The 27905-nt window shown below is 43.5% G+C and overlaps 1 protein-coding gene across 4 annotated transcripts in view; it reads right to left on the minus strand.

Moving 5' to 3' along the window:
* Positions 1-11902: 11902 nt before the first annotated feature.
* Positions 11903-27905, minus strand: part of LOC125539158 (uncharacterized) — a 39277-nt gene continuing 23274 nt past the window's right edge. For 2 of the 4 annotated variants that reach the window (XM_048702529.2, XM_087544617.1), the window contains 7 exons: positions 14731-26245; positions 14635-14670; positions 14419-14517; positions 14270-14337; positions 13687-14194; positions 12905-13181; positions 11903-12828 (listed from right to left, as the gene is read on the minus strand). In XM_048702529.2, coding sequence (XP_048558486.1) covers positions 12401-12828; positions 12905-13181; positions 13687-14194; positions 14270-14307 — 1251 coding nt within the window. In that variant the 5' untranslated portion in view covers positions 14308-14337; positions 14419-14517; positions 14635-14670; positions 14731-26245 and the 3' untranslated portion in view covers positions 11903-12400. The remainder of the gene's footprint in view (positions 12829-12904; positions 13182-13686; positions 14195-14269; positions 14338-14418; positions 14518-14634; positions 14671-14730; positions 26246-27905) is intronic. The other 2 variants (XM_087544618.1, XM_048702530.2) reach the window with 2 other exon arrangements.

The following is a 27905-nucleotide window of genomic DNA, read 5'->3' on the forward strand; positions in this document are numbered from 1 at the left end:
TACCAAAACATAGGAGCCGGGAAAACCCAACATTTGACCAAAGACATGATTCGGAGCTGATGCATATAATGCTATAAGTTCGGGGTGCCGCACTTGTGAAAGTGTTCGGACTTGTCACACCGTATTATGGGGTACGTAAGCCCCTGGTGTGTTGGCCGTACCAAAGTGTACGGTTGCAAGGCGTCATTAATGAACACATGGATATATATATATATATATAATAGGAATGCAATAATAGTCGTAATGTCATGCATTGTTTAGTCAAAAGATCGCGTTAAAGCAGAGTGATACAGGTAGTGCGATAAGCAAAGAGTAGGACTATGTCCCTTCCAAGGGCAAGCTGAGGAATGATATGAAATCGAATATTTCGCTTATTACTGTAATCCACCTGGGAATTCTGTGGTATGACGTAGCTGGTTGCCTCCTTGGTTGCTGCATGATGTGTTCGGCAATAGTGCTACCGGACAGTGTTTCCAGAGATTAAGGTCCTAAAAAAAGAGAAAAATTACAAAACGGGAAGCCCCTAGTGCGTTTTAAACCACGTCTTGGGGCGTGCCGCAGTTTTGCCCCCCCCCCCCTCCCCGCCTGTGCCCATGGTATTTTTAGTGCATAATTGTGTACGCGTGGCACGAGTTTTGCTGTTGGGCTGGGATTTGGGTGGGCGCCGTATTGCTACGCGAGCTCAGATCGTGCCAGGCGGTCCGTTTGCCGATTGCTCTGAGTGCGCTTGAAGGTGTCCGGGCTTTGAAGCGCTGAACTGGTTGATTGCCTTGAGAGGCTGCTTTGCGCTTCTGCTGTGAGGGCCGCGGTGTGCTCCTCTGTTCGGAGAGAGCAATCTGTGTTTCCATTGACTGTAATAACTCCGCGAGGTCCTGGCATCTTGAGCTTGAGGTATGCATAATGTGGCACCGCATTGAATCTAACAAATGCGGTTCGCCAGAGCAGCGCATGATAACCACTGCGGAACGGGACTATGTCGAAGATTAACTCTTCGCTTTGGAAGTTATCCGGGGATCCGAAGACCACTTCCAGTGTAATTGAGTCTGTGCAATGGGCCTCTACACCTGGAATGACGCCTTTAAAGGTCGTTTTTGTGGGTTTGATCCTTGAGGGTTCTATACCCATTTTTGCGCACTGTGTCCTGATAAAGCAGGTTCAGGATGCTACCGCCATCCATAAGGACTTGAGTGAGGTGAAATCCGTCAATGATTGGGTCTAGGACCAATGCGGCGAATCCGCCATGATGGATACTAGTGGGGTGGTCCCTGCGATCGAAGGTGATCGGACAGGAGGACCAAGGGTTGAACTTTGGGGCGACCGGCTCCAACGCATATACGTCCCTGAGCGCATGCTTCCGCTCCCTCTTGGGGATGTGGGTTGCGTATATCATGTTCACCGTCCGCACTTGTGGGGAAAACCTCTTCTGTCCTCCGGTGTGTGGCTGACGTGATTCCCCCTCGTCATCGCTATGCGGCCCCTTGTCTTTGTTTTCGGCAAGCAACTTGCCGGCCTGCTTGAACACCCAACAATCCCTGTTGGTGTGATTGGCTGGCTTGTCTGGGGTGCCGTGTATTTGACACGAGCGATCAAGTATACGGTCCAAGCTGAACGGACCCGGCGTACTTTGTTTGAATGGCTTTTTCCGCTGACCGGGCTTAGAGCCTTTGAATCCGGCATTGACTGCCGTATCCTCGGTATTTTCGCTGTTAATGTGGTGCTTATGTTTGTTGCGACGTGACCTGCTACTGTCGTCCTTGGTATCCGAGGTACCATGGTTCTTTGATATATTATTACTACGAGCCAGCCAGCTGTCTTCTCCCGCACAAAAGCGGGTCATGAGCGTCGTGAGAGCTGCCATAGATTTTGGCTTTTCCTGACCAAGGTGCCGGGCTAGCCACTCGTCTCGGATGTTGTGTTTGAAAGCCGCTAAGGCCTCTGCATCCGGACAGTCAACGATTTGATTTTTCTTTGTAAGGAACCGAGTCCAGAATTGCCTGGCCGACTCTTTTGGCTGCTGAATTATGTGGCTCAAGTCATCGGCGTCTGGTGGTCGCACATAAGTGCCCTGAAAGTTGTCGAGGAATGCGGCTTCCAGATCTTCCCAACAGCTAATGGAGTCTGCCGGCAAGTTGTTAAGCCAATGCCACGCTGGTCCTTTGAGCTTTAGTGGGAGGTATTTGATGGCGTGTAAGTCATCACCGCGGACCATGTGGATGTGGAGGAGGAAATCCTCGATCCATACTGCGGGATCAGTTGTGCCGTCGTATGATTCAATATTTATGGGTTTGAAACCTTCTGGGAATTGATGATCCATTACTTCGTCTGTGAAGCATAAGGGTTGTGCGGCGCCTCTGTATTGGGCTATATCGCGACGCAGCTCGAATGGGTCTTGCCCGCTGTGTTCGGCCTGGCCGGATTTGCTTTTACTATATCCGGCATAACGTTTATCGTCTCGCAGAGTGGTGCGCCTTCGTGATCCGTAGATCGATCTTGCATGCTTTGCTTTGTCCTCCAATATGTCCCGCAGGTCTGGCGTATCTCCCCAGGCCTTTTTATGTGAATGGCATCGGGGTGGAGGCTGAGTTTCTGGCTGGAATGCTTCTCTATCGCGGCCACTAGGTGGTCGATCAGCCGTATCATACGCTTCTTCCTCCAGTCGGGGTAGTAACCTGCACTTTGGGTAATTCTTGGAGGGGCGCTTGAGTTTATATTCCTCGGCCGCGAGGACTTCAGTCCATCTGTCAGCTAGCAGATCTTGATCAGCTTGAAGCTGATGCTGCTTTTTCTTGAGGCTATTTGCCGTGGCCATAAGACGGCGCTTGAAGCGCTCTTGTTCGACGGGATCCTCTGGTACGGCGAATTCATCATCGCCGAGGCTTGCCTCATCTTCGGAGGGGGGCATGTAATTGTCATCTTCCTCCTCTCCATCTGCCGCTCTCTCAGGAGGGCTAGCTTCTCCATCCTCCTGCTCTAAATCTTGCTGGAGGGGATTGTTGTTGTCTTCGGCACTATCCGGAGTGTTATTATCTCCTATGCCGGTATCACCACTTTTGCTTTGGCGGGACTTAGAGCGGCGCCGCTTACGTTGGCGCTTGGGTTGCTTCTTAGAGGGGTCATCCTCTGTTATCTCGTCGCCATTGCCTTCTTTGGGTGTATCCACCATGTATATGTCATATGACGACGTGGCTTTCCAGTGCCCTATAGGCGCTGGTTCATGTTTGTCTCCTACATCGTCGTCAATACCGTCGATGTCTTCGGAGTCGAAGTCGAGCATGTTGGTTAAATCATCGACAGTGGCTACAAAGTGGGTGGTGGGTGGGTGTCGAATTTCTTCGTCGTCCGCATCCCAATCCTGTTGGCCATAGTCCGGCCAGGGCTCTCCTGACAAAGAGAGAGACTTTAGTGAATTCAGAATGTCGCCGAAGGGCGAGTGTTGAAAGATATCTGCGGGGGTGAATTCCATGATCGGCGCCCAATCAGATTCGATTGGCAGGGGCGCGGGCGGTTCGGAGTTCGGAAAAGAGTCCGGCACCTTGGAGTCACGGGCTTTGCAGAGGATTAGGCTGGTGTTCGGCTCGATCGCCGTCGAGACTGCAGCCCCTGAGGCGGTGTCTAACCACCCGTCCTCGATTGGCGCAGTTGGCTCTGAGCTAAGGGTCGGAGCTGATGCGGGCGCGCCTTCTGGGGTACTGTTCGGTGGCAGAGCTAGGTCATACCCATCGTGACAGTGCAGCGCGCCCGGCTGCGGCTCGAATCCATCGAAGATCAAGTCTCCGCGGATGTCGGCCGTGTAGTTCAAACTTCCAAATCTGACCTGATGTCCAGGGGCGTAGCTTTCAATCTTCTCCAGATGGCCAAGTGAATTAGCCCGCAGTGCAAAGCCGCCGAATACGAAGATCTGTCCGGGGAGAAAAGTCTCACCCTGGACTACATCGTTGTTGATGATCGGAGGAGCCATCGAGCCTAACGGCGACGACACAGAGGAACTCTCAATGAAAGCACTAATGTCGGTGTCAAAACCGGCGGATCTCGGATAGGGGGTCCCAAACTGTGCGTCTAGGCCGGATGGTAACAGGAGGCGGGGGACACAATGTTTTACCCAGGTTCGGGCCCTCTTGATGGAGGTAAAACCCTACATCCTGCTTGATTAATATTGATGATATGGGTAGTACAAGAGTAGATCTACCACGAGATCAGAGAGGCTAAACCCTAGAAGCTAGCCTATGGTATGATTGTATGTTGTGGTTGTTGTCCTACGGACTAAAACCCTTCGGTTTATATAGACACCGGAGAGGGTTAGGGTTACACAAGGTCGGTTACAAAGGAGCAGATATCCATATCCGTATTGCCTAGCTTGCCTTCCACGCCAAGTAGAGTCCTATCCGGACACGAGACGAAGTCTTCAATCTTGTATCTTCATAGTCTAACAGTCCGGCCAATGGAGATAGTCCGGCTATCCGGAGACCCCCTAATCCAGGACTCCCTCAATCTCCCCAAGGAGAAGTGGTTTAAATATCATCCTCCCATAGAAGTAAAAGTAGCTGCACCTATTGAAGTTGAAGAAAAGACTGTCACTTATAATGATCCTATTGTTCCTACTTCTTATGTTGAGAAACCACTTTTCCCTGTTAGGATAAAGGATCATGCTAAAGCTTTAACTGTGGTTCATAAAAGCAATATTAAAACTTATACACCTCCTCAGCAAATTAAAGTTGAACCTGATATTGCTATTGTTAAAGATCTCTTGTCTGATAATATTGATGGGCATGTTATTCATTTCCTTGATGAGACTGCTAGAATTGTTAAACCTTGTGCAAAAGATAAAAACAGACCTGTGGTAGGCATGCCTGTTATTTCTGTTAAAATAGGAGATCATTGTTATCATGGCTTATGTGATATGGGTGCTAGTGCTAGTGCAATACCTTACGACTTATACAAAGAAATTATGCATGATATTGCACCTGCTGAGATAGAAGATATTGATGTCACAATTAAACTTGCCAATTGAGATACTATTTCACCAATGGGAATTGTTAGAGATGTTGAAGTATTGTGAGGGAAAACTAAATATCCTGCTGATTTTCTTGTTCTTGGTTCCCCACAAGATAGTTTTTGTCCCATTATATTTGGTAGACCCTTCTTAAACACGGTTAATGCTAAGATAGATTGCAAAAAGGATGTTGTTACTGTCGGTTTAGATGATATGTCTCATGCATTTAATTTCTCTAAATTTAGTAGACAACACCATGAAGAAGAATTACCTAGTAAGGATGAAATTATTGGTCTTGCTTCTATTGCCATACCTCCTAGTGATCCTTTAGAGCAATATTTGCTAGACCATGAAAATGATATGTTTATGAATGAAAGAAGGGAAATAGATGAAGTATTCTTTAAACAGGAACCTATTCTGAAACACAATTTGCCTGTTGAAATCCTAGGGGATCTTCCTCCACCCAAGGGTGATCCCGTGTTTGAGCTTAAACTGTTGCCTAATACTCTTAAATATGCTTATCTTGATGAGAAAAAGATATATCCTGTTATTATTAGTGCTAACCTTTCAGATCATGAGGAAGAGAGATTATTGAAAACTCTGAAGAAGAACCGTGCTGCTATTGGGTATACTCTTGATGATCTTAAGGGCATTAGTCCCACTCTATGTCAACATAAAATATATTTGGAAGAAGATGCTAAACCAGTTCGTGATCATCAACGACAGCTGAATCCTAAAATGAAAGAAGTGGTAAGAAAGGAAATACTAAAGCTCCTTGAGGCAGGTATAATCTATTCCGTTGCTGATAGTCAGTGGGTAAGTCCTGTCCATTGTGTCCCTAAGAAGGGAGGTATTACTGTCGTTCCTAATAATAAAGATGAATTGATTCCTCAAAGAATTATTACAGGTTATAGGATGGTAATTGATTTCTGCAAATTAAATAAGGCCACTAAAAAGGATCATTACCCCTTACCTTTTATCGATCAAATGCTAGGAAGATTATCCAAACATACACATTTTTTCTTTCTAGATGGCTATTCTGGTTTCTCTCAAATACCTGTGTCAGCCAAGGATCAATCAAAGACTACTTTTACTTGCCCTTTTGGTACTTTTGCTTATAGACCTATGCCTTTTGGTATATGTAATGCACCTGCTACCTTTCAAAGATGCGTGATGGCTATATTCTCTGACTTTTGTGAAAAGAGTTGTGAGGTTTTCATGGACGATTTCTCCGTCTATGGATCTTCTTTTGATGATTGCTTGAGCAACCTTGATCGAGTTTTGCAGAGATGTGAAGAAACTAATCTTGTCTTGAATTGGGAAAAGTGCCACTTTATGGTTAATGAAGGTATTGTCTTGGGGCATAAAGTTTTTGAAAGAGGTATTGAAGTTGATAAAGCCAAGGTTGATGCTATTGAAAAGATGCCATGCCCCAAGGACATCAAAGGTATAAGAAGTTTCCTTGGTCACGCCGGATTTTATAGGAGGTTCATTAAGGACTTCTCAAAGATTTCTCGGCCTCTGACTAATTTATTACAAAAAGATATACCATTTGTCTTTGATGATGATTGTGTAGAAGCATTTGAAATACTTAAGAAAGCATTGATCTCTGCACCTATTGTTCAGCCACCTGATTGGAATCTACCTTTTGAAATTATGTGTGATGCTAGTGATTGTGTTGTAGGTGATGTTCTAGGGCAAAGAGTTGATAAGAAATTAAACGTTATTAAATATGCTAGTAAAACCCTAGACAATGCTCAAAGAAATTATGCTACTACTGAAAAAGAATTCTTAGCAGTTGTATTTGCTTGTGATAAGTTCAGACCTTATATTGCTGATTCTAAAGTAACTATTCACACTGATCATGCTGCTATTAAATATCTTATGGAAAAGAAAGATGCTAAACCTAGACTTATTAGATGGGTTCTCTTGCTACAAGAATTTGATTTACATATTGTTTATAGAAAGGGAGCTGAGAACCCCGTTGCAGACAACTTGTCTAGGTTAGAAAATATGCTTGATGACCCACTACCTATTGATGATAGCTTTCCTGATGAGCAATTAAATGTCATAAATGCTTCTCATACTGCTCCATGGTATGCTGATTATGCTAATTACATTGTTGCCAAATTCATACCACCTAGTTTCACATACCAACAAAAGAAAAAGTTCTTCTATGATTTGAGACATTACTTTTGGGATGTCCCATATCTTTATAAAGAAGGAGTAGATGGTGTTATTAGACGTTGTGTACCTGAGCATGAACAGGAACAGATCCTACACAAGTGTCACTCTGAAGCTTATGGAGGACACCATGCTAGAGATAGAACTGCACATAAGGTATTGCAATCTGGTTTTTATTGGCCTACTCTCTTCAAAGATGCTCGTAAGTTTGTCTTATCTTGTGATGAATGTCAAAGAATTGGTAATATTAGTAGACGTCAAGAAATGCCTATGAACTATTCACTCGTTATTGAACCATTTGATGTTTGGGGCTTTGACTATATGGGACATTTTCCTGCCTCTAATAGTTATACACATATTTTAGTTGCTGTTAATTACGTTACTAAGTGGGTAGAAGCTATTCCAACTAGTAGTGTTGATCATAACACTTCTATTAAAATGCTTAAAGAAGTTATTTTTCCAAGATTTGGAGTCCCTAGATATTTAATGACTGATGGTGGTTCACATTTTATTCATGGTGCTTTCTGTAAAATGCTTGCTAAGTATGATGTTAATCATAGAATTGCATCTCCTTATCACCCTCAGTCTAGTGGTCAAGTAGAATTGAGTAATAGAGAGCTCAAATTAATTTTGCAAAAGACTGTCAATAGGTCTAGAAAGAATTGGTCCAAGAAACTTGATGATGCATTATGGGCCTATAGAACTGCATATAAAAATCCTATGGGTATGTCTCCCTATAAAATGGTTTATGGAAAAGCATGTCACTTACCTCTCGAACTAGAACACAAGGCATATTGGGCTATTAAAGAGCTCAATTATGATTTTAAACTTGCCAGTGAGAAGAGGTTATTTGATATTAGCTCACTCGATGAATGGAGAACCCAAGCCTACAAAAATGCCAAGTTGTTTAAAGAAAAAGTTAAAAGATGGCATGATAAAAGGATACAAAAGCGTGAGTTTAATGTAGGTGATTATGTATTGCTATACAACTCTCATTTAAGATTTTTTGCAGGAAAACTTCTCTCTAAATGGGAAGGTCCTTACGTTATCGAGGAGGTCTATCATTCCGGTGCCATAAAAATCAACAACTTCGAAGGCACAAATCCGAAGGTGGTGAACGGTCAAAGAATCGAACATTATATCTCAGGTAATCCCATAAATGTTGAAACCAATGTTATTGAAACCGTAACCCCGGAGGAATACATAAGGGACACTTTCCGGAACGTTTTAGACTCCGAAAAGGAATAGGTATGTGGTACGGTAAGTAAACCGACTCCAAAATAGTTTTTAAGGCAATATTTCTCCGTTTTGGAATATTTAGGAAATAGAAAAATAAGAAGCAGTCCAGGAAGGACACGAGGCCTCCACGAGGGTGGAGGGCGCGCCCTACCCTATTGGGCGCGCCCCCCTACCTCGTGGGCACCTCGTGCGCTCTCCGGACTCTATTTTCTTGCACGACACGTATTTTGGTCGGTAAAAATTCATTATATAATCTCCCGAAGGTTTTGACTCCTGTATCACGCAAATATTCTCTGTTTTTGTTTCGAGTTGTCCTGCTACAGATTAGAGCAACATGTCGTCCCAGGATTTGGAAGGAGAAAGCTATGTGGATGATTACCTTGCAGATCCTAAGGTCTATGGGGATGTGGAGCATTGTGGTTGGACTACGGAAGAAGAAGAGGACTATGAAGCCAAGGGAAGGGAGGAGACGAGCTCAGAAGAAGATGAAATCCCATTACCTCAACCTGGGGACATCCATGTGGAGTTCAAAAAGTCAAGCCTCCCGGATAGAGTAAATAAACCTAAGATCGAGTTTATCCCTTTTCGCCTCTTGCAGGAAAACAAGCAGGAACTATGCAAAAAGATACTGAGCCTGGAGGGAGATCGATGACCTAAGGGACCAAAACTCTGTCCTCAAGCATAAATTAAGGAAGAATCCTATGCCATCAACAAAACCATCACCTTCTCCACCAACAAAGAAGAATTGAGTATCTGGTATGGGCACTCCCCTTGGCAACTGCCAAGCTTGGGGGAGTGCCCCGGTATCGTATCACCATCACTTTTATCTTTACTGTTTTTCTTAGTTTGATCCTTTTGGTAATATCTTGATCTAGTAGAATAAAGTTTATGGCATGATCTAGTTTTGAGTTTTGCTTTATGATCCCTCTATGTAATCGAGTCCGTGAGCTATATAATAAAGATTAGTGTTGAGTCAAGGGCTTGATTATTTTGCCATGATCCTAAGTGAATAAAAGAAAAGAGAAATAAATAAAAAAGGAAACAAAGAGATCATATGGATCTTATGGAGAGTAATGAGCTCACATAGAAAAAGTATGATGAATAAAAGTTGTTGAGACTTGACAAACATAGTTTTGGTCATTGTTGCAATTAATAGGAAGTAATAAAGAAAGAGAGGTCTTCACATATAAATATACTATCTTGGACATCTTTTATGATTGTGAGCACTCATTAAAATATGACATGCTAAAGAGTTGACGTTGAACAAGGAAGACAACGTAATGGGTTATGTTTTCTTACATATGAGATAAATTATATTTCGTGGATCATCCAACATGGTTGAGCTTGCCTTTCCCCCTCATGCTAGCCAAATTCATCGCACCAAGTAGAGATACTACTTCTGCTTCCAAATACCCTTAAACCAGTTTTGCCATGAGAGTCCACCATACCTACCTATGGATTGAGTAAGATCCTCCAAGTAAGTTGTCACCGGTGCAAGCAATAAAAATTGCTCTCTAAATATGTATGACTTATTAGTGTGGGAGTAAATAAGCTTTATACGATCGTGTGATATGGAAGAAATAAAAGCGACAGACTGCATAATAAAGGTCCATATCACAAGTGGCAACATAAAGTGACGTTCTTTCGCATTAAGATTTCGTGCATCCAACCATAAAAGCGCATGACAACCTCTGCTTCCCTCTGCGAAGGGCCTATCTTTTACTTTTACCTCCTACCTTGCATAAGAGTCATGGTGATCTTCACCCTTCCTTTTTACATTTTATCCTTTGGCAAGCACAGTATGTTGGAAAGATCCCGGTATATATGGCTAATTGGATGTGAGTTTTCATGAACTATTATTGTTGACATTACGCTTGAGGTAAAACGTTGGGAGGCAAAACTATAAGCCCCTATCTCTCTCTGTGTCCGATTAAAACTCCATACCCATAAGTATTGTGTGAGTGTCAGCAATTGTGAAAGACTATATGATAGTTGAGTATGTGGAATTGCTGAAAAGCTCTTATATATTGACTCTTTCCTATGTTCTGCTAAATTGCAATTGCTCCAATGACTGAGATTATAGTTTGTTAGTTTTCAATGAAGTTTACGATTCATACTTGAAATTGTGATTGAATTATTACTCTAGCATAAGAAATCATATGACAAGAATTATGTAAGTTGCTGTTCTAAGAATGATCATGATGCCCTCATGTCCATATTTTACTTTTATCGACACCTCTATCTCTAAACATGTGGACATATTTTTCGATTTCGGCTTTCGCTTGAGGACAAGTGAGGTCTAAGCTTGGGGGAGTTGATACGTCCATTTTGCATCATGCTTTTATATCGATATTTATTGCATTATGGGTTGTTATTACACATTATGTCACAATACTTATGCCTATTCTATCTTATTTTACAAGGTTTACATAAAGAGGGAGAATGCCGGCAGCTGGGATTCTGGGCTGGAAAAGGAGCAAATATTAGAGACCTATTCTGCACAGCTCCAAAAGTCCTGAAACTTCACGGAAGACGTTTTCAGAATATATAAAAAATACTGAGCGCAAGAAGTTCACCAGGGGGGCCACACCCTGCCCACGAGGGTGGGGGCGCGCCCAACCCCCCTGGGCGCGCCCCCTACCTCGTGTGGCCCTCCGATGGCCATCTTCTGCTATATGGAGTCTTTCGATGAGGAAATAATCATAAGCCATCTCCTCGGATGAAACTCCAATCTAGGGCTCCGACAGAGCTGTCCTGCCAGGGAAACTTCCCTTCAGGAGGGGGAAATCATCGCCATCGTCATCACCAACGCTCCTCTCATTGGGAGAGGGCAATCTCCATCAACATCTTCACCAGCACCATCTCCTCTCAAAACCCTAGTTCATCTCTTGTATCCAATTCTTGTCTCCAAGTCCGGGATTGGTACTAGTAGGTTGCTAGTAGTGTTAATTACTCCTTGTAGTTGATGCTAGTTGGTTTATTTAGTGGAAGATCATATGTTCAGATCCTATATGCATATTAATACCCCTCTGATTATGAACATGATTATGCTTTGTGAGTAGTTACATTTGTTCCTGAGGACATGGGAGAAGTCTTTCTATTAGTAGTCATGTGAATTTGGTATTCGTTCGATATTTTGATGAGATGTATGTTGTCTCCCCTCTAGTGGTGTTATGTGAACATCGACTACATAACACTTCACCATTATTTGGGCCTAGAGGAAGGCATTGGGAAGTAATAAGTAGATGATGGGTTGCTAGAGTGACAGAAGCTTAAACCCTAGTTTATGCATTGCTTCGTAAGGGGCTGATTTGGATCCATATGTTTCATGCTATGGTTAGGTTTACCTTAATACTTTTGTTGTAGTTGCGGATGCTTGCAATAGAGGTTAATCATAAGTGGGATGCTTGTCCAAGTAAGGACAGTACCCAAGCACCGGTCCACCCACATACCAAATTATCAAAGTACCGAACGTGAATCATATGAACATGATGAAAACTAGCTTGACGATATTCCCATGTGTCCTCGGGAGCGCTTTTCTCTATATAAGAGTTTTCCAGGCTTGTCCTTTGCTACAAAAAGGATTGGGACACCTTGCTGCACTTTATTTACTTTTGTTACTTGTTGCTCGTTACAAATTATCCTATCACAAGACTATATGTTACCACTTATTTTAGTACTTGCAGAGAATACCTTGCTGGAAACCGCTTATCATTTCCTTCTGCTCCTCGTTGGGTTCGACACTCTTACTTATCGAAAGGACTATGATAGATCCCCTATACTTGTGGGTCATCAATCATCCTGCACCGGTTCACCCTCCTCCTCTCCACCCAGCGGCTGGAAATCAATGGTGGTCCAGTCGATTCCAGTTAGGGCCTTGAATACAGCTTCGTCGCTTATAAGGGTGGAGGGGTCAACATCAGGAGCGTAGGTATGCTTACGGATTGGTGGGATAAGATTCTCCACATCATGAGTTGGTGCAACAAGTCATTTGTTGTCAACATCATAAACCGGCTGATAGTGAGAGAGATCTGTTTCTTCGGCCAGTTTGCTCGCTAATGGGCGCATTTCCTTTGTCAAAGCTCGAAGATCATCATTATCAAACTCTAACCCATCTTCCTTTATGCTCGGATAGCTGCGTCCTATATCGGCCGAGTCAAGATCTGGTATCCAGGCATTAGCCCGGATTAGCGCAGTCAGAGCACCCACCCTTGCAGCTGATCTTTTTAACTCGTCCAACTGGGCAGGCAGCATTGACAACTTTTCTAACGTTTCCTTGATCAGGTTTGGGGGTGGTTTGTTATGAGCGGCAGTGCAAATGATCCGTTGTGCGCCGGTATATAACTGCTCTATAAGAGTATAGGCAGCCTTCAACTTCTTCTGCATATCAGAGCCCAGGTGGGTAATGCGAGATCCTGCATCATTGAACATATTGATAAACCGACAGTTTATGGGATAATACATGTTGAAGCTTATCATAAGGGTACTTACCAAACACAGCAGTGGTCATGGCATTGATTTGCTGCTTCAAGCCAGTCAATTCTTCTGCTACCGGTTTAAGAGTTGTTCCAGCGTCCTCCGCCCGCTTTAGCAGAGTTGCTTTTTCAGCGTCCCATCCTGCCCGTTCGCCTTTAAAGCCTTCTTTCAGTTGTTCCATGGCTGTTAAAGCGCCAGTCAGCTCTTCTTTAGCCTTGGAAATTTCTGCCTGTTGGGACTTGATATTTTCCTGAAGGTCGGTGATTTGAGATACTTTTTGGCTTAGATCGGCCTGCAAGCAACATGTAATGAGTTAGTAATGCATATTTGAAGTCCCAGGCATATAACAGGTTATACACTTGGCACTTGGGGGCTAATGCGTATGGCTTTTATCAACTAACATTTTCAAGTCCCAAGCACATAACAACTTATACACTTGGCACTTGGGGGCTAATGTATATTTTCTCAAGTCAAAATTATGGATTTTTCTTCATCAATCGGTTTACAAAGATGGTGTCAAGAGTTTTGGAAGCTTCACGACAAAAAGGTACCGATTCATCCTAAAGGTATAAACCGATCCCTGGGGGCTACACAAGCAAAAATTGCAAGATTCATACTTTAAAGTCCCAGTTCATCCTGAAACGATAAACCGGCCCTTGGGGACTACGCAGGCAAAAGTTGAAGCATTACAAAGTCCCGGTTCATGATGATATCATAAACCGGCCCTGGGGGCTGCTGGAGTTGATATTAGAAATTGGACACAAGAGAAACAATTATGAAGAGTTAACAGTGTTTACCTCATATCGCTCCATCATAAGGCCCACTAAACCGGCTTCATAGTCGCGGCTTGTATACAGGCGATTTAAGAAGCCAGAATGAATCTCTTGGGCGTTGAGGTGGGCATAGCTGGATAAATCCATTTTCCACTTGCCCTTATCCATAGCAGAAAACTCTTCCTTGGCACTATGCGTTGATAAAGCGATAGGATTGCCAGGGGTGGTGTGGCCGACGCTGGTGACAATGACATCATCCGATTGGTCATTAGCTGCTTTGGCTGGGCTTGGCGGCTTGTCTGCAGCTTTAGCCGGGCTTGGCGGGTCAGTAGCATGGCCGGTGGGATCCTCTTCCATCGGTTCAGCAAAGCTTTCATGATGTTCTGGTGGCGGATCATCATGTATAGCGTCAACATTAGGCTCAAATTGTTCTGGGATCTGTTCCGGGTTATCATCAACCGGATTATCATCAGTCGGTTTATCATCAGTTGGTTTATTCAATTTGGCCTTTTTGCTAGGCCTGGCCTTGGCTCTGAAAGGAAAAGATATAAAGGTTAGTATAACAAACAAGTATAAAGCGTCAAAGAGTTAAGTTTAAAGTGTTCACCCAGGAACAGTCTTGAGAGGAGGGAGTTGTGTGGCCATTGACTCGCTGGATGATGAATGAGGTGTTCCCTGATAGTTTGAATCAGACGGATTAAGAGGTTGCCTGAAATAACCCACCTTGGGATAAGGAGTATCAGAAATATATGAGACCTCCGATCGACGTTTCCGGGTTGGAGTGTTCGGTAAACCGACTGAAGTAGCTACATGGCCACTGTGCCGGGTTGTGCGGCGAGATTCATGCTGCTATTTCTTCAAAAGAAAGTTGGGATCCAGATAAGCTAGAGGGTGTGAAAATTTTACTTTCCAGTTTGCTTGACGGTTTTTCTGTTTTGGTTGAGGATCTGAACCGAAGGAAAGAATAATTACCTCTACATCTTCATCCCGGCTAGCTTCAGCGTCCTCCTGATAAGGGTCATTGTCAATGAGGTGTATGAAAAATGAACCAAGAGAATCAAGTTCTACCTATGAGTCCAGATTATAAAGATCCTCGTCGAGGTTCAGCCCGGTGGATTCAGTTGTTTTCTTCTTAGCAGGTTTTTTGACGACCTTTGTCTTGGGACGAGGGGTCTTGGCCGGTTTATCCTAAGGTTTCTTCTTCCAAAATGGGACGTCACCCTGTTAAAAGATTGACAAAGGTTATAAGAAAAAGTCAAGAATATCAGGTACAAACAGGAGTTAGGCAAATTCTTATAGCTGGCGATTTATTCAAAACGCAGAAGGGACTTAGCCCTGTTTTGCTGCAGACAGCCACCGATTCATTCAGTATCTTTTTAACAGCTTCAGTGATTTCAACGTCCGTTAACTGAATTTCAGTGTGCCATCGAGGATCTTTTGAGTCCCCTGTGTACTCGCACATTAAACTGGGGCGACGGCTTAAAGGCAAAATACTCCAAGATATCCAGCAATGAACAAATAGTAAAGATCAAATAGGACAGTTTGAGAATTGCGTGATGATGTAAATTTAAACCTTCTCACAAATGAATCAGTTAGGTAGTAGTACTGAGGGCACTTATCTGCCACGAAGCTCTCAAGATCAGCGTTACGCACATATGCTTCAAATTCCTCCTTAATTCCTGCCTGAACCATGAAGTCCTCTAACGACCATTCACAAGGCCGCACTTGAGCATCTCTTGGTAGTTCATTGTCCAGCTCACGTATTGCGGGCCTTGGGCCTTGCTTCCTTGAGGAACCACCTTGGTACATTTTCCTAAACATATTTCTTCCTCTGAAAAATTTCTAAATTTTTTAGTAACTTAAAAATAAAAGTGAACCAAACTCAACAAAATTGATAGCAACTACTCCTACAAGTGCCTAGAGGCTATATCATGCATTAAAACTACTTTTGACCACATAAATTTGACATGCAAGCTCAAGAACAGGGTCACCTAAGCAGCAAAATTTTGCAATGAATAAGGCACTAGAACAAAAACTAATTGGACCATTGGAGGAGTCACATACCGAAGAACAATCCCTCAAATCAGTTTTGTGAATGGAGCTTTTGAGTAAGGAGATCGAAAATGGCAGCAAGATGAGCAAGAACTCGGGTTTGAGCTGGCTAGTGATTTTTCTGGAGCAAGACGAAGTGTGTGGGTGTAAGTATAAGTGGAGGGGACCCACGTGGGGTCCACGAGGCAAGGGGCGCGCCCTCCACCCTCGTGGGCACGTGGCTGCTCCCCTTGTTGTGTTCTTAGTGCCTAAAATCCTTAAATATTCTGGAAAAAATCATATTTCATTTTCACGGCATTTGGAGAACTTTTATTTTCGGGGTATTTTTTATTGCAAGGATAATTTAGAAAACAGACAGAAAATACTATTTTTTTCTTTATTTAATATAAATAACAGAAAGTAAAAGGAGGGTACAGAGAGTTGTGTTTTCTAAATTCATCCATCTCATGCTCATCAAAAGGAATCCACTAACAAGGTTGACCAAGTCTTGTTAACAAACTCATTTCGAATAACATGAAACCGGAGAATTTTCAAATAACACTAGGTTACCTCAATGGGGATATGCACATCCCCAACAATAAGAATATCATATTTCTTCTTGACAGTAGGAAGAGGAAATTCAAAACCTCCAATAGTAACTGTTGAAATTTTTCCAATAGAATTGATACTTTGGACTTGAGGTTGTTTCCTCGGAAAGTGTACCATATGCTCATTACCATTAACATGAAAAGTGACATTGCCTTTATTGCAATCAATAACAGCCCCTGCAATATTCAAAAAGGGTCTACCAAGGATAATCGACATACTATCGTCCTCGGGAATATCAAGAATAACAAAGTCCATTAAAATAGTAACGTTTGCAACCACAACAGGCACATACTCACAAATACCGACAGCTATAGCAGTTGATTTATCAGCCATTTGCAAAGATATTTCAATAGGTGTCAACTTATTCAAATCAAGTCTACGATATAAAGAGAGAGGAATAACACTAACACCAGCTCCAAGATCACATAAAGCAGTTTTAACATAGTTTCTTTTAATAGAGCATGGTATAGTTGGTACTCCGGGATCTCCTAGTTTCTTTGGTATTCCACCCTTAAAAGTGTAATGAGCAAGCATGGTGGAAATTTCAGCCTCTAGTATCTTTCTTTTATTTGTAACAATATCTTTCATGTATTTAGCATAAGGGTTCATTTTAAGCATATCAGTCAAACGCATATGCAAAAAGATAGGTCTAATCATTTCAGCAAAGCGCTCAAAATCCTCATCATCCTTTTTCTTGGATGGTCTAGGAGGAAAAGGCATGGGTTTCTGAACCCATGGTTCTCTTTCTTTACTGTGTTTCCTAGCAATGAAGTCTCTCTTATCATAACATTGATTCTTTGATTGTGGGTTATCAAGATCAATGGCAGGTTCAATCTCTACATCATTATCATTGCTAGGTTGAGCATCAACATGAACATCATCATTAACATTATCACTAGGTTCATGTTCATTATCAGATTGTGTTTCAGCATCAAAAATAGAAATATCATTGGGATTCTCATGTGTGTCAACAACAGGTTCACTAGAAGCATGCAAAGTCCTATCATTTTTCTTTTTCTTCTTCTTAGAAGAACTAGGTGCATCAATATTAGTTCTCTAAGAATCTTGCTCAATCCTCTTGGGATGGCCCTTAAGATACAAAGGTTCCTGAGTCATTTCACCCCCTCTAGTCATAACTCTAACAACATTATCATTCTTATTATTATTTAATTCATTGAGCAAATCATTCTGAGCCTTAAGTACTTGTTCTACTTGAGTGGTAACCATAGAAGCATGTTTACTAATAAGTTTAAGTTCACCTTTAACTCTAGACATATAATCACTCAAGTGTTCAAGCATATCAGCATTGTGTTTTAATTGTCTACCAACATAAGCATTGAAGTTTTCTTGTTTAACAATAAAATTATCAAACTCATCTAAGCATTGGCTAGCAGACTTATAACGAGGAATATCACCTTCATCAAATCTATAGAGAGAATTTACCTTTACTACCTGTGTCGGGTTATCAAGACCATGTATTTCTTCAATAGGTGGTAAATTCTTAACATCTTCAGCTTTAATACCTTTTTATTTCATAGATTTTTTGCCTCTTGCATATCTTCAGGACTGAGAAATAGAATACCCCTTTTCTTCGGAGTTGGCTTAGGAGTTGGTTCAGGAAGTGTCCAATCATTTTCATTACTCAACATATTATTCAATAGCAATTCGGCTTGATCAACAGTTCTTTCCCTGAAAACACAACCAACACAACTATCCATGTGGTCTCTGGAAGCATCAGTTAGTCCATTATAAAAGATATCAAGTATTTCATTTTTCTTAAGAGGATGATCAGGCAAAGCATTAAGTAATCGAGAAGCCTCCCCCAAGCTTGTGGGAGACTCTCTTCAATTTGCACAAAATTATATATTTCCCTTAAGGCAGCTTGTTTCTTATGAGTATTTAGCAGAGAAGTAATAAATCATATCCTGGGGACTACGCACACAACCAGGATCAAGAGAATTAAACCATGTTTTAGCATCACCCTTTAATGAGAATGGAAACAACTTAAGGATAAAGTAATAGCAAGTTTTCTCATCATTAGTGAACAGGGTGGCTATATCATTTAATTTAGTAAGATGTGCCACAACAGTTTCAGATTCATAGCCATATAAAGGACCAGATTCAACCAAAGTAATTAACTCAGGATCGACAGAGAAATCATAATCCTTATCAGTAATAAAGATAGGTGAAGTAGCAAAAGCAGGGTCATATTTCATTCTAGCATTCAAAGACTTTTCTTTAAGCTTAGCTAATAATTTCTTAAGATCAGATCTATCATTGCAAGCTAAGAAGTCTCTAGCAGTTTCTTCATCCATAACATAACCCTCGGGCACAATAGGCAATTCATATCTAGGTGGAGAATCTTCATCATCACTTTCATCAATATTATCAGTTTCAATAATTTCATTCTCTCTAACCCTAGCAAGTTGTTCATCAAGAAATTCACCTAGTGGCATAGTAGTATCAAGCATAGAAGTAATTCCATCATAAGTATCATGCAAAGCAGAAGTGGCATCATCAATAACATGCGACATATCAGATGAATAGCAGGAGTAGGTGTCGCAAGTTTACTCAAAACAGAAGGTGAATCAAGTTCAGAGCTAGATGGCAGTTCCTTACCTCCCCTCGTAGTTGAGGGAAAAATCTTGGTTCTTTTATGTTTCAAGTTCTTAATAATTATATGCAGATATAAATCCCAAGTGACTCAAAGAATATAGCTATGCTCCCCGGCAACAGCGCCAGAAAATAGTCTTGATAACCCACAAGTATAGGGGATCGCAACAGTTTTCGAGGGTAGAGTATTCAACCCAAATTTATTGATTCGACACAAGGGGAGCCAAAGAATATTCTCAAGTATTAGCAGCTGAGTTGTCAATTCAACCACACCTGGAAACTTAATATCTGCAGCAGAGTGTTTAGTAGCAAAGTAATATGATAGTAGTGGTAATGGTAGCAAAAGTAATGGTAGGAGTTTTGGTTTTATAGTGATTGTAACAGTAGCAACGGAAAAGTAAATAAGCGAAGATCAATATATGAAAAGCTCGTAGGCATTGGATCGGTGATGGATAATTCAATCATGCAACAGTTATAACATAGGGTGACATATAAATAGCTCCAGTTCATCAATGTAATGTAGGCATGTATTCCGAATATAGTCATACGTGCTTATGGAAAAGAACTTGCATGACATCTTTTGTCCCACCCTCCCGTGGCAGTGGGGTCCTATTGGAAACTAAGGGATATTAATGCCTCCTTTTAATAGAGTATCGGACCAAAGCATTAACACATAGTGAATACATGAACTCCTCAAACTACGGTCATCACCAGTAAGTATCCCGGTTATTGTCACTTCGGGGTTAATGGATCATAACACATAATATGTGACTATAGACTTGCAAGATAGTATCAAGAACTCACATATATTCATGAAAACATAATAGGTTCAGATCTGAAATCATAGCACTCGGGCCCTAGTGACAAGCATTAAGCATAGAAAAGTCATAGCAACATCAATCTCAGAACATAGTGGATACTAGGGATCAAACCCTAACAAAACTAACTCGATTACATGATAAATCTCATCTAGCCCATCACCGTCCAGCAAGCCTACGATGGAATTACTCACGCACGGCGGTGAGCATCATGAAATTGGTGATGGAGGAAGGTTGATGATGATGGTGGCGACAGATTCCCCTCTTCGGAGCCCCGAACGGACTCCAGATCAGCCCTCCCGGGAGAGATTAGGGCTTGGCGGCGGTTGCGTATCGTAAAAGGTGATGAATCCTTCTCTCTAATTTTTTCTCCCCGAAAGTGAATATATGGAGTCAAGATGGACGTCGGTGGAGCATCAGGGGGCCCACGAGGCGCCCCCACCCTCGTGGACAAGGTGTGGGCCCCCTGACGTGGATTCTTCTTCCAGTATTTTTTATATATTTCAAAAATAATCTTTGTTGATTTTCAGGTCAGTCCGAGAACTTTTATTTCTGCACAAAAATAACACCATGGCAATTTTGCTGAAAACAGCGTCAGTCCGGGTTAGTTCCATTCAAATCATGCAAGTTAGAGTCCAAAACAAGGGCAAAAGTGTTTGGAAAAGTAGATACGACGGAGTCGTATCACCCGCCCGGTCGGAGGAGCAGGAAGCGACCGGGGGAGGGGGATTGGGCCGGCCTACTGGGATGGGCCGAAGCCTAAGGGGAGGCCAGGGGCATTCTCTCTCTCCTTTGAGTTTCCTTTTTCTTTTTTCTTTTTTTTGTTTCTCTTTTTCTAGCAGCTTTTGCATTTTATTTTGCCACAAATGACTTTGCAAAAATATGCCACTAGCCAAAACAAATTCAAAGAAGTACTGTGCACTGCCACAAAAATGTTGGGAATGTTTTGAATCCCTTTGGATTTATTCAAAAAGAATAGGGCATTTTGAAAGGCTGTTTTGGCTCTATTAAAAAGCATTAGGCCCATTTAGAGTTGGTGATGATGTTGTGTTCCTTAACAACAAATAGTTTTGGATTATTTGCTAAAAGGTGAACATTTTTCCAACAAGTTTTGATCAACTTCATTTTGCACTTTGAAGTTGAATGGAATTCCAAAGAAGGAATTTGAAATGAGATATTATCCCAACATGATTATCATTGCAAATCTCAGTAGCTTAGCATCATCATGATGGATTACTATAGCTCCATTACATAGGGGTGTTACAATTCTCCTCCTCTAAAAGAAATTCTCGTCCCGAGAATTAGGAGGTAGAAGGGAAAAGATCGGGGTATTTGGCACAGGGGTTATCCTCGCGTTCCCAAGTGGCTTCATCCTTAGTATGATTTGACCATTGCACCTTGAGGAACTTGGTAACCTTCTGGCGTGTTTGACGTTCAGCTTCTTCAAGAATGCGGATCGGATGCTCTTTGTATGTGAGATCATCTTGAACTTCAATCAGTCCTGGATCCACTTCACGTTCCGGATTCTTGAAGCATCGGCGAAGTTGCGACACGTGGAAGACGTCATGGACGTGAGAGAACTGAGGTGGCAACTCCAATTGATAAGTCACCAGTCCACGATGGGAGAGAATGCGAAAAGGACCAATGTAGCGAGGAGCTAGCTTGCCCTTGACTCCAAACCGATGAGTGCCTCTCAAAGGGGTGACACGCAAATAAGCTTGTTCACCAGGTTGATAAGTTGAACCCTAGTGTTTCCGGTCATAGTTGCTCTTATGGCGGGACTGGGCCGCCTTGAGATTATCCCGTACAATGTGAACCTGCTCTTCAGCTTGTTGAATAATGTCTGGACCAATGAGCATCCGTTCCCCAGTTTCTGACCAATTCAGAGGGGTTCGGCACTTACGTCCATAAAGCACTTCGAAGGGTGCCATTTTCAAGCTGGCTTGATAAGTGTTGTTATAAGAGAACTCCACATAAGGGAGAGATTCTTCCCACTTCTTGCCGAAAGAAATAACACAAGCTCGAAGCATGTCTTCAAGAATTTGATTGACTCGCTCGACTTGGCCTTGGGATTGGGGATGATAAGAAGTGCTCCAAGTAATATGAGTTCCCATTGCCTCTTGGAAACTATCCCAAATCTTCGAAGTGAATATATTGTCGTGGTCTGAACCGATCTCCTTCGGAATGCCATGGAGTGACACAATTCGGGAGATATACAAGTTTGCTAATTGACTAGCAGTGATTGTCTCCTTGACTGGCAGAAAGTGAGCAACCTTCGAGAATTGGTTGATGACGACAAAGATAGCATTGTTACCTTTCTAAGACTTGGGAAGGCCAGTGACAAAGTCCATCTGAATCTTATCCCATTTCCATTCAGGAATAGGGAGAGGTTGTAGAAGTCCAGTCGGTTTCTGATGTTCTGCTTTGACGCGACGGCAAACGTCACATTCTTTGATATATCGAGCAATATCTTGCTTCATCTTGGACCACCAATACTTCTGACGAATGTCTAAGTACATCTCGGTACTTCCCGGATGAATAGAGAGAGGGGTGTCATGCACTTCTTTCATCACCTTCTTTGTCATAAGATCGAACTGGGGTACTACAATACGATCTCTGAAGTATAAGGTTCCATCTTCACCAAGTGAGAAATCTCCAGCTTTCTCTAAGGCAAGATCCTTTTTCATCAGATCAACATGAGCACCTTTGGCTTGAGCAAACTTCATTGCTTTTAGAAGAGTTGGTTCCAATACGAGGTTATTTAGAGAACCTTGTGGAACTAGCTGAAGGTTCAGCTTGCATAGCTCTTCATAAAGGCAGGGTTGAGCTTTGTAGGCCATGTGATTATTGCAATATGACTTGCGGCTCAGAGCATCGGCCATGACATTAGCCTTACCATGGGTATAGGATATACCGCAGTTGTAGTCAGCAATAGCTTCCATCCATCGCTGCTGACGGAGGTTCAGGTCTGGCTGAGTAAACAGGTACTTCCGACTCTGATGATCAGTGAAGATATCGCAATGATTGCCGAGAAGGTACTGTCACCATAGCTTCAGTGCAAAGATAACCGCAGCAAGCTCGAGGTCGTGAACTGGGTAGTTCTCTTCATGAGGACGCACTTGACGGGAGGCATAAGCAATCACTCTGTGCTCTTGCATTAGGACACAGCCTAATCCTTGTCGTGAAGCGTCGCAATAGATGACGAAGTCCTTGTGAGAATCAGGGGAGCAAGCACTGGGGCAGATGTCAGCTTGACCTTGAGTGTCTGGAAACTTTCCTGACACTTTTTAGTCCAATCAAACTTAACGCCTTTGTGTAGCAGATTGGTCAGTGGCTTGGCGATCTTGGATAAGTTCTGGACAAAGCGGCGACAATAGCTGGCTAGTCTGAGAAAGCTTCTGACTTGCTTGACAGTCTTCAGAGGGGTCCAATCAAGAATAGCCTGAACGCGCTCTGGGTTGAAGGCAATACCATCCTTGGAGATGACATGACCAAGGTATGTGACTTCGGGTAACCATAATTCGCACTTGGAATACTTGGCATAAAGTTGATGCTCTCGAAGCTTTTCCAGAACAAGACGAAGATGTTCGACATGTTCTTCTTTGTTCTTCGAATATACCAGAATATCATCCAGATAGACCACGACGAACTTGTGAGGTAATCCATGAATATGTAGTTCATCAGACGTGGGAATGTGGCCGGAGCATTGGTCAAGCCAAAAGACATGACGGTGTACTCGTAAGAACCATAACGAGTGACGAATGCAGTCTTTGGAATATCGTCTTTGCGAACACGGATCTGGTGGTAACCCAACCACAAGTCGAGTTTAGACAATATTGATGAACCAGCCAGTTGATCATACAGATCATTGATCCATGGAAGGGGATATTTGTTCTGAATTGTAGCTTGGTTGATAGGACGATAGTCTTGGACCAAACGATTCGTTCCGTCCTTCTTCTTGACGAAGAGAGAATGTGCTCCCCAGGCGGAGGAACTTGGAAGAATGAAACCCTTGCGAAGGGATTTGTCGATTTCCTCCTTAAGTTCAAGGAGCTCATGAGGTGGCATCTTGTAGGGTCGCTTGGCGATAGGAACGGTGCCTGGTTTCAAGTCGATGACGAACTCCACAGCCCGAGTAGGAGGTATTCCTGGAAGTTCTTCCGGAAAGACATCTAGGAAGTCATGAACAACTGGAATCTTTTCAATTCCCTCAAGAGGTGCTGCGTTCAACACATTCAAGAGATAGAGCCGGGCCTCGGCATTTTGAACCAGACGAGCATTGTAGCTTACTATCTCATCTGAAGGGTGTAGAAGGTGGACGGTTTTAGTGGCGCAAACAATAGAAGCCATATGTGCTTTCAACCAATCCATTCCCAGAATGAGGTCAATATTGGAAGACTTCAGAATAATGGGGGAGGCAAAAAATTCCAACCCTTCGATTTCAATTGAAACGTTGTGGCTAACCATGGAGGTTTGGCATTGGCCCGCAGTGGTTTTTACCACTAGTGGAGTGTGCATCTCTTCGTATTAAATGCCATGCATGAATGCAAAATCTTCTTATATGAAAGAATGTGATGCTCCTGAATCAAACAAGACAGATGCTGGTACTGAATTAACTAGAAGAGTACCCATCACAGTAGCAGGCTGGTCTTGAGCTTCGTTTAGATCAACATGATTAGCCTGACCATGACCATAAGGTCTGGCATTGTTGTTGCAGGGTTGATTGATACACGAGCATTAGAAGGCAGAGCCAACTGATTCTGATTCTGAGGGCAGTTCCTGGAACGGTGACCTGGAAGGCCACACTTGAAGCACAGACCATCATTGGGATTGGAAGCAGGAGCTTGGGGTGGTGCAGTCCGAAGAGGCTACCTCATTGGTGGAGGAGGCAGACGCGGAGCAGCATAGGACTGTCTTGGTGTAGGTGCAGTTGGATGATACATGCTGTGGGGAATCCATATCGACGCTTCTGCGCTGACGGGCCCGAAGGTGAGCCAGCGTCACGGCTGCGCCTAAGGGATCCCTGGTGTTCCTGAAGACAAGTCTCAACCTTAATGGCCTTGTTCACCAAGGTGGCGAAGTAGGCAAAGTCATGAACGAGCAGTGCTAGTTTGATATCAGGGTGAAGTCCATCATGAAACTTCTCTTGCTTACGAGCATCAGTTGCAATGTCTTCTTCAACATAACGTGACAAGTCCAGAAATTCCCGCTGATAAGCATCTACAGTCTTGTTGCCTTGGGTGAGGTTGCGGAAATCTCGCTTCTTCCTGTCCATGATTCCCTAAGGAATGAAGCGGGCACGGAAGGCAGCTTGGAAATCCGGCCAAGTGATGATTGTTCCAGTAGGCAGGGTACGCCTATGGCTGTCCCGCCATTGAGCAGCGGGACCCTTGAGGAAGAAGGATGCGAAGGTGACATAGCTTGCAGTGGCTACATCAGCAGACTCCATTTCATATGTGATGTCGCGGAGCCAGTCATCAGCATCAAGGGGTTGAGTTGAGCTGCGGTAGATAGTTGGGTTGAGGCGCATGAAGTCCTGTAGAGTTACTGGGGTTGGCTATTGATTCATGTTCGGACGAGGAAACTGAGCCATCATTCCTTCCATGAACTGGTGATTCAGCTCAAATTATTGCATCATTCCGGCCATGAATTCAGACGGCGGTGGAGCATGGGCACCACGGCCACGACCAGCGGGTCTAACCATCCTGCTAACATGTAACATGGGTAGTTCAACATTGAGCATTTGCAATGACAAGGATCATTCATGATGAAACATGCATAATGAAAGAGGTACGATGGATACCACATAGTAGTCAACACGATAGTGTGTGTACTATTCAGAATACTATTCTAAGGAATAACTATGGCTTATCCAACTTTGGGGTGAATGTGGTCACGGGATCCTAATGTTAGAGTTAGTAAATTTGTCTAACCCGAATGGAAGAGAGATTAGAGCCCCAAAGTATAGACGAGGCGTAAAAGATCCTAATACCACCCAAATGGCGACGTAGGCTCGTAAGACACACAGCCAATGTTAGTAAAAGTTTTTTAGTGACTAGACTCAACTTCGACCAAGGAGTTGGAAAGGGGGCTACCTACAGGCAGTCGGCTCTGATACCAACTTGTGACGCACTCGACTCAATCATACACTAATCATACACGCAAATGTGTATGATCAAGATCAAGGACTCACGGGAAGATATCACAACACAACTCTAGACACAAATTCAAATAATACAAGCTTTATATTACAAGCCAGGGGCTTCGAGGGCTCGAATACATAAGCTCGAATACACAAGAGTCAGCGGAAGCAACAATATTTGAGTACAGACATAAGTTAGACAAGTTTGCCTTAAGAAGGCTAGCACAAAAGACAATGATCGAAAAGGCAAGGCCTTCTGCCTGGGAGCCTCCTAACTACTCCTGGTCGTCGGCAGCCTCCATGAAGTAGTAGTCACCCTCGGTGTAGTAGTAATCGTAGGTGGTGTCATTTGGCTCCTGAGCTCCACCATCTGGTTGCGACATTCGGAAAGAAGAAAGGGGGAAAAGAGGGAGCAAAGCAACCGTGAGTACTCATCCAAAGTACTCTCAAGACTTATGTCGGTGACAAAACCGGCGGATCTCGGGTAGGGGGTCCCGAACTGTGCGTCTAAGGCGGATGGTAACAGGAGGCAGGGGACACGATGTTTTCTCAAGTTCGGGCCCTCTCGATGGAGGTAATACCCTACGTCCTGCTTGATTGGTCTTGATGATATGAGTATTACAAGAGTTGATCTACCACGAGATCGTAGAGGCTAAACCCTAGGAGCTAGCCTATGGTATGATTGTTGTTGTCCTATGGACTAAACCCTCTGGTTTATATAGACACTGGAGGGGGCTAGGGTTACACAGAGTCGGTTACAAGGGAGGAGATCTACATATCCGTATTGCCAAGCTTGCCTTCCACGCCAAGGAAAGTCCCATTCGGACACGGGACAAAGTCTTTAATCTTGTATCTTCATAGTCCAACAGTCCGGCCAAAGGATATAGTCCGGCTGTCCAAAGACCCCCTAATCCAGGACTCCCTCAGTAGCCCCTGAACCAGGCTTCAATGACGATGAGTCCGGCGCGGAGATTCATCTTCGGCATTGCAAGGCGGGTTCCTCCTCCGAATACTCCATAGAAGATTTTGAACACAGGGATAGTGTCCGGCTCTACAAAACAAGTTCCACATACCACCGTAGAGAGAATAATATTTCCACAAATCTAATCTGCTAACACGTTTAGCAACATGACATCATGCCATGGCCCAGTCTTTATTCGAACCGTTTTTCTCAACCAGCACTGCACATATCGCGAGGCGGTTTTCCTGACACGTCTTGTCAAAGCAGAGATCGTGTCCCCCTTATTACGGGATTCTCATCAATACGGACGTGGGTAACCCAATCGTGCCTGTGGGTATGACTCCTCGATTTTAGGCAAGTCCCAAATAGACACGAGGAGGACGCTTGATATTCACCCTCTTTATAAAGAGGCCAAGACATGTCCTTTTTCCCTCTCGTGCTCAATTGAATCCTTCCCCCGCCTCGAGTTCCAACACCCAAGGCTCAGGTCAGGCGCTTCGGACCTTCAACCATGTCCGGATCCAGCCTCCAAGGTCGGTGGATGCCTTCCTCTATCACAGAGGAGGACATCAAGAAGCTGAGAGAGGCCAGGTATCTGACCGCCGAAATCTCGCACAGGCTGCCTGTCCGAGGGCGGGTCATCCCCACTCCCGAACCCAACGAGAGTGTTGTGTTCATCTTTCACTTCCTCCGAGGGCTAGGCCTCGCTCTGGATCCCTTTGTTAGGGGGCTCATGTTCTATTATGGGCTGGATTTCCATGATCTGGCCCCGGATTCCCTCCTTCACATCTCGTCGTTCATCATCGTGTGTGAGGCCTTCCTCCGCATTACCCCACACTTCAGCCTGTGGCTCAAGACTTCCAATGTGAAGCTAAAGATGATCGAGGGGCGACACGCAGAGTGCGGAGGCGCCGTAATAAGCAAAAGCGTTGATGCTCCATGGCCAGAGGGTTCCTTCCCAGAGGTGTCCAGTTTGTGGCAGCGGGGGTGGTTTTATATCACAGCTCCCCGGAGTACCAAGTAGGTAGCCGCCCCTGCCTTTCGCTCAGGCCCCCCACCACAACTGATG

The sequence above is a fragment of the Triticum urartu genome, chromosome 2A (genome assembly GCF_056163025.1).
Source record: "Triticum urartu cultivar PI428250 chromosome 2A, HENAU_Tu73, whole genome shotgun sequence".
NCBI lineage: Eukaryota > Viridiplantae > Streptophyta > Magnoliopsida > Poales > Poaceae > Triticum > Triticum urartu.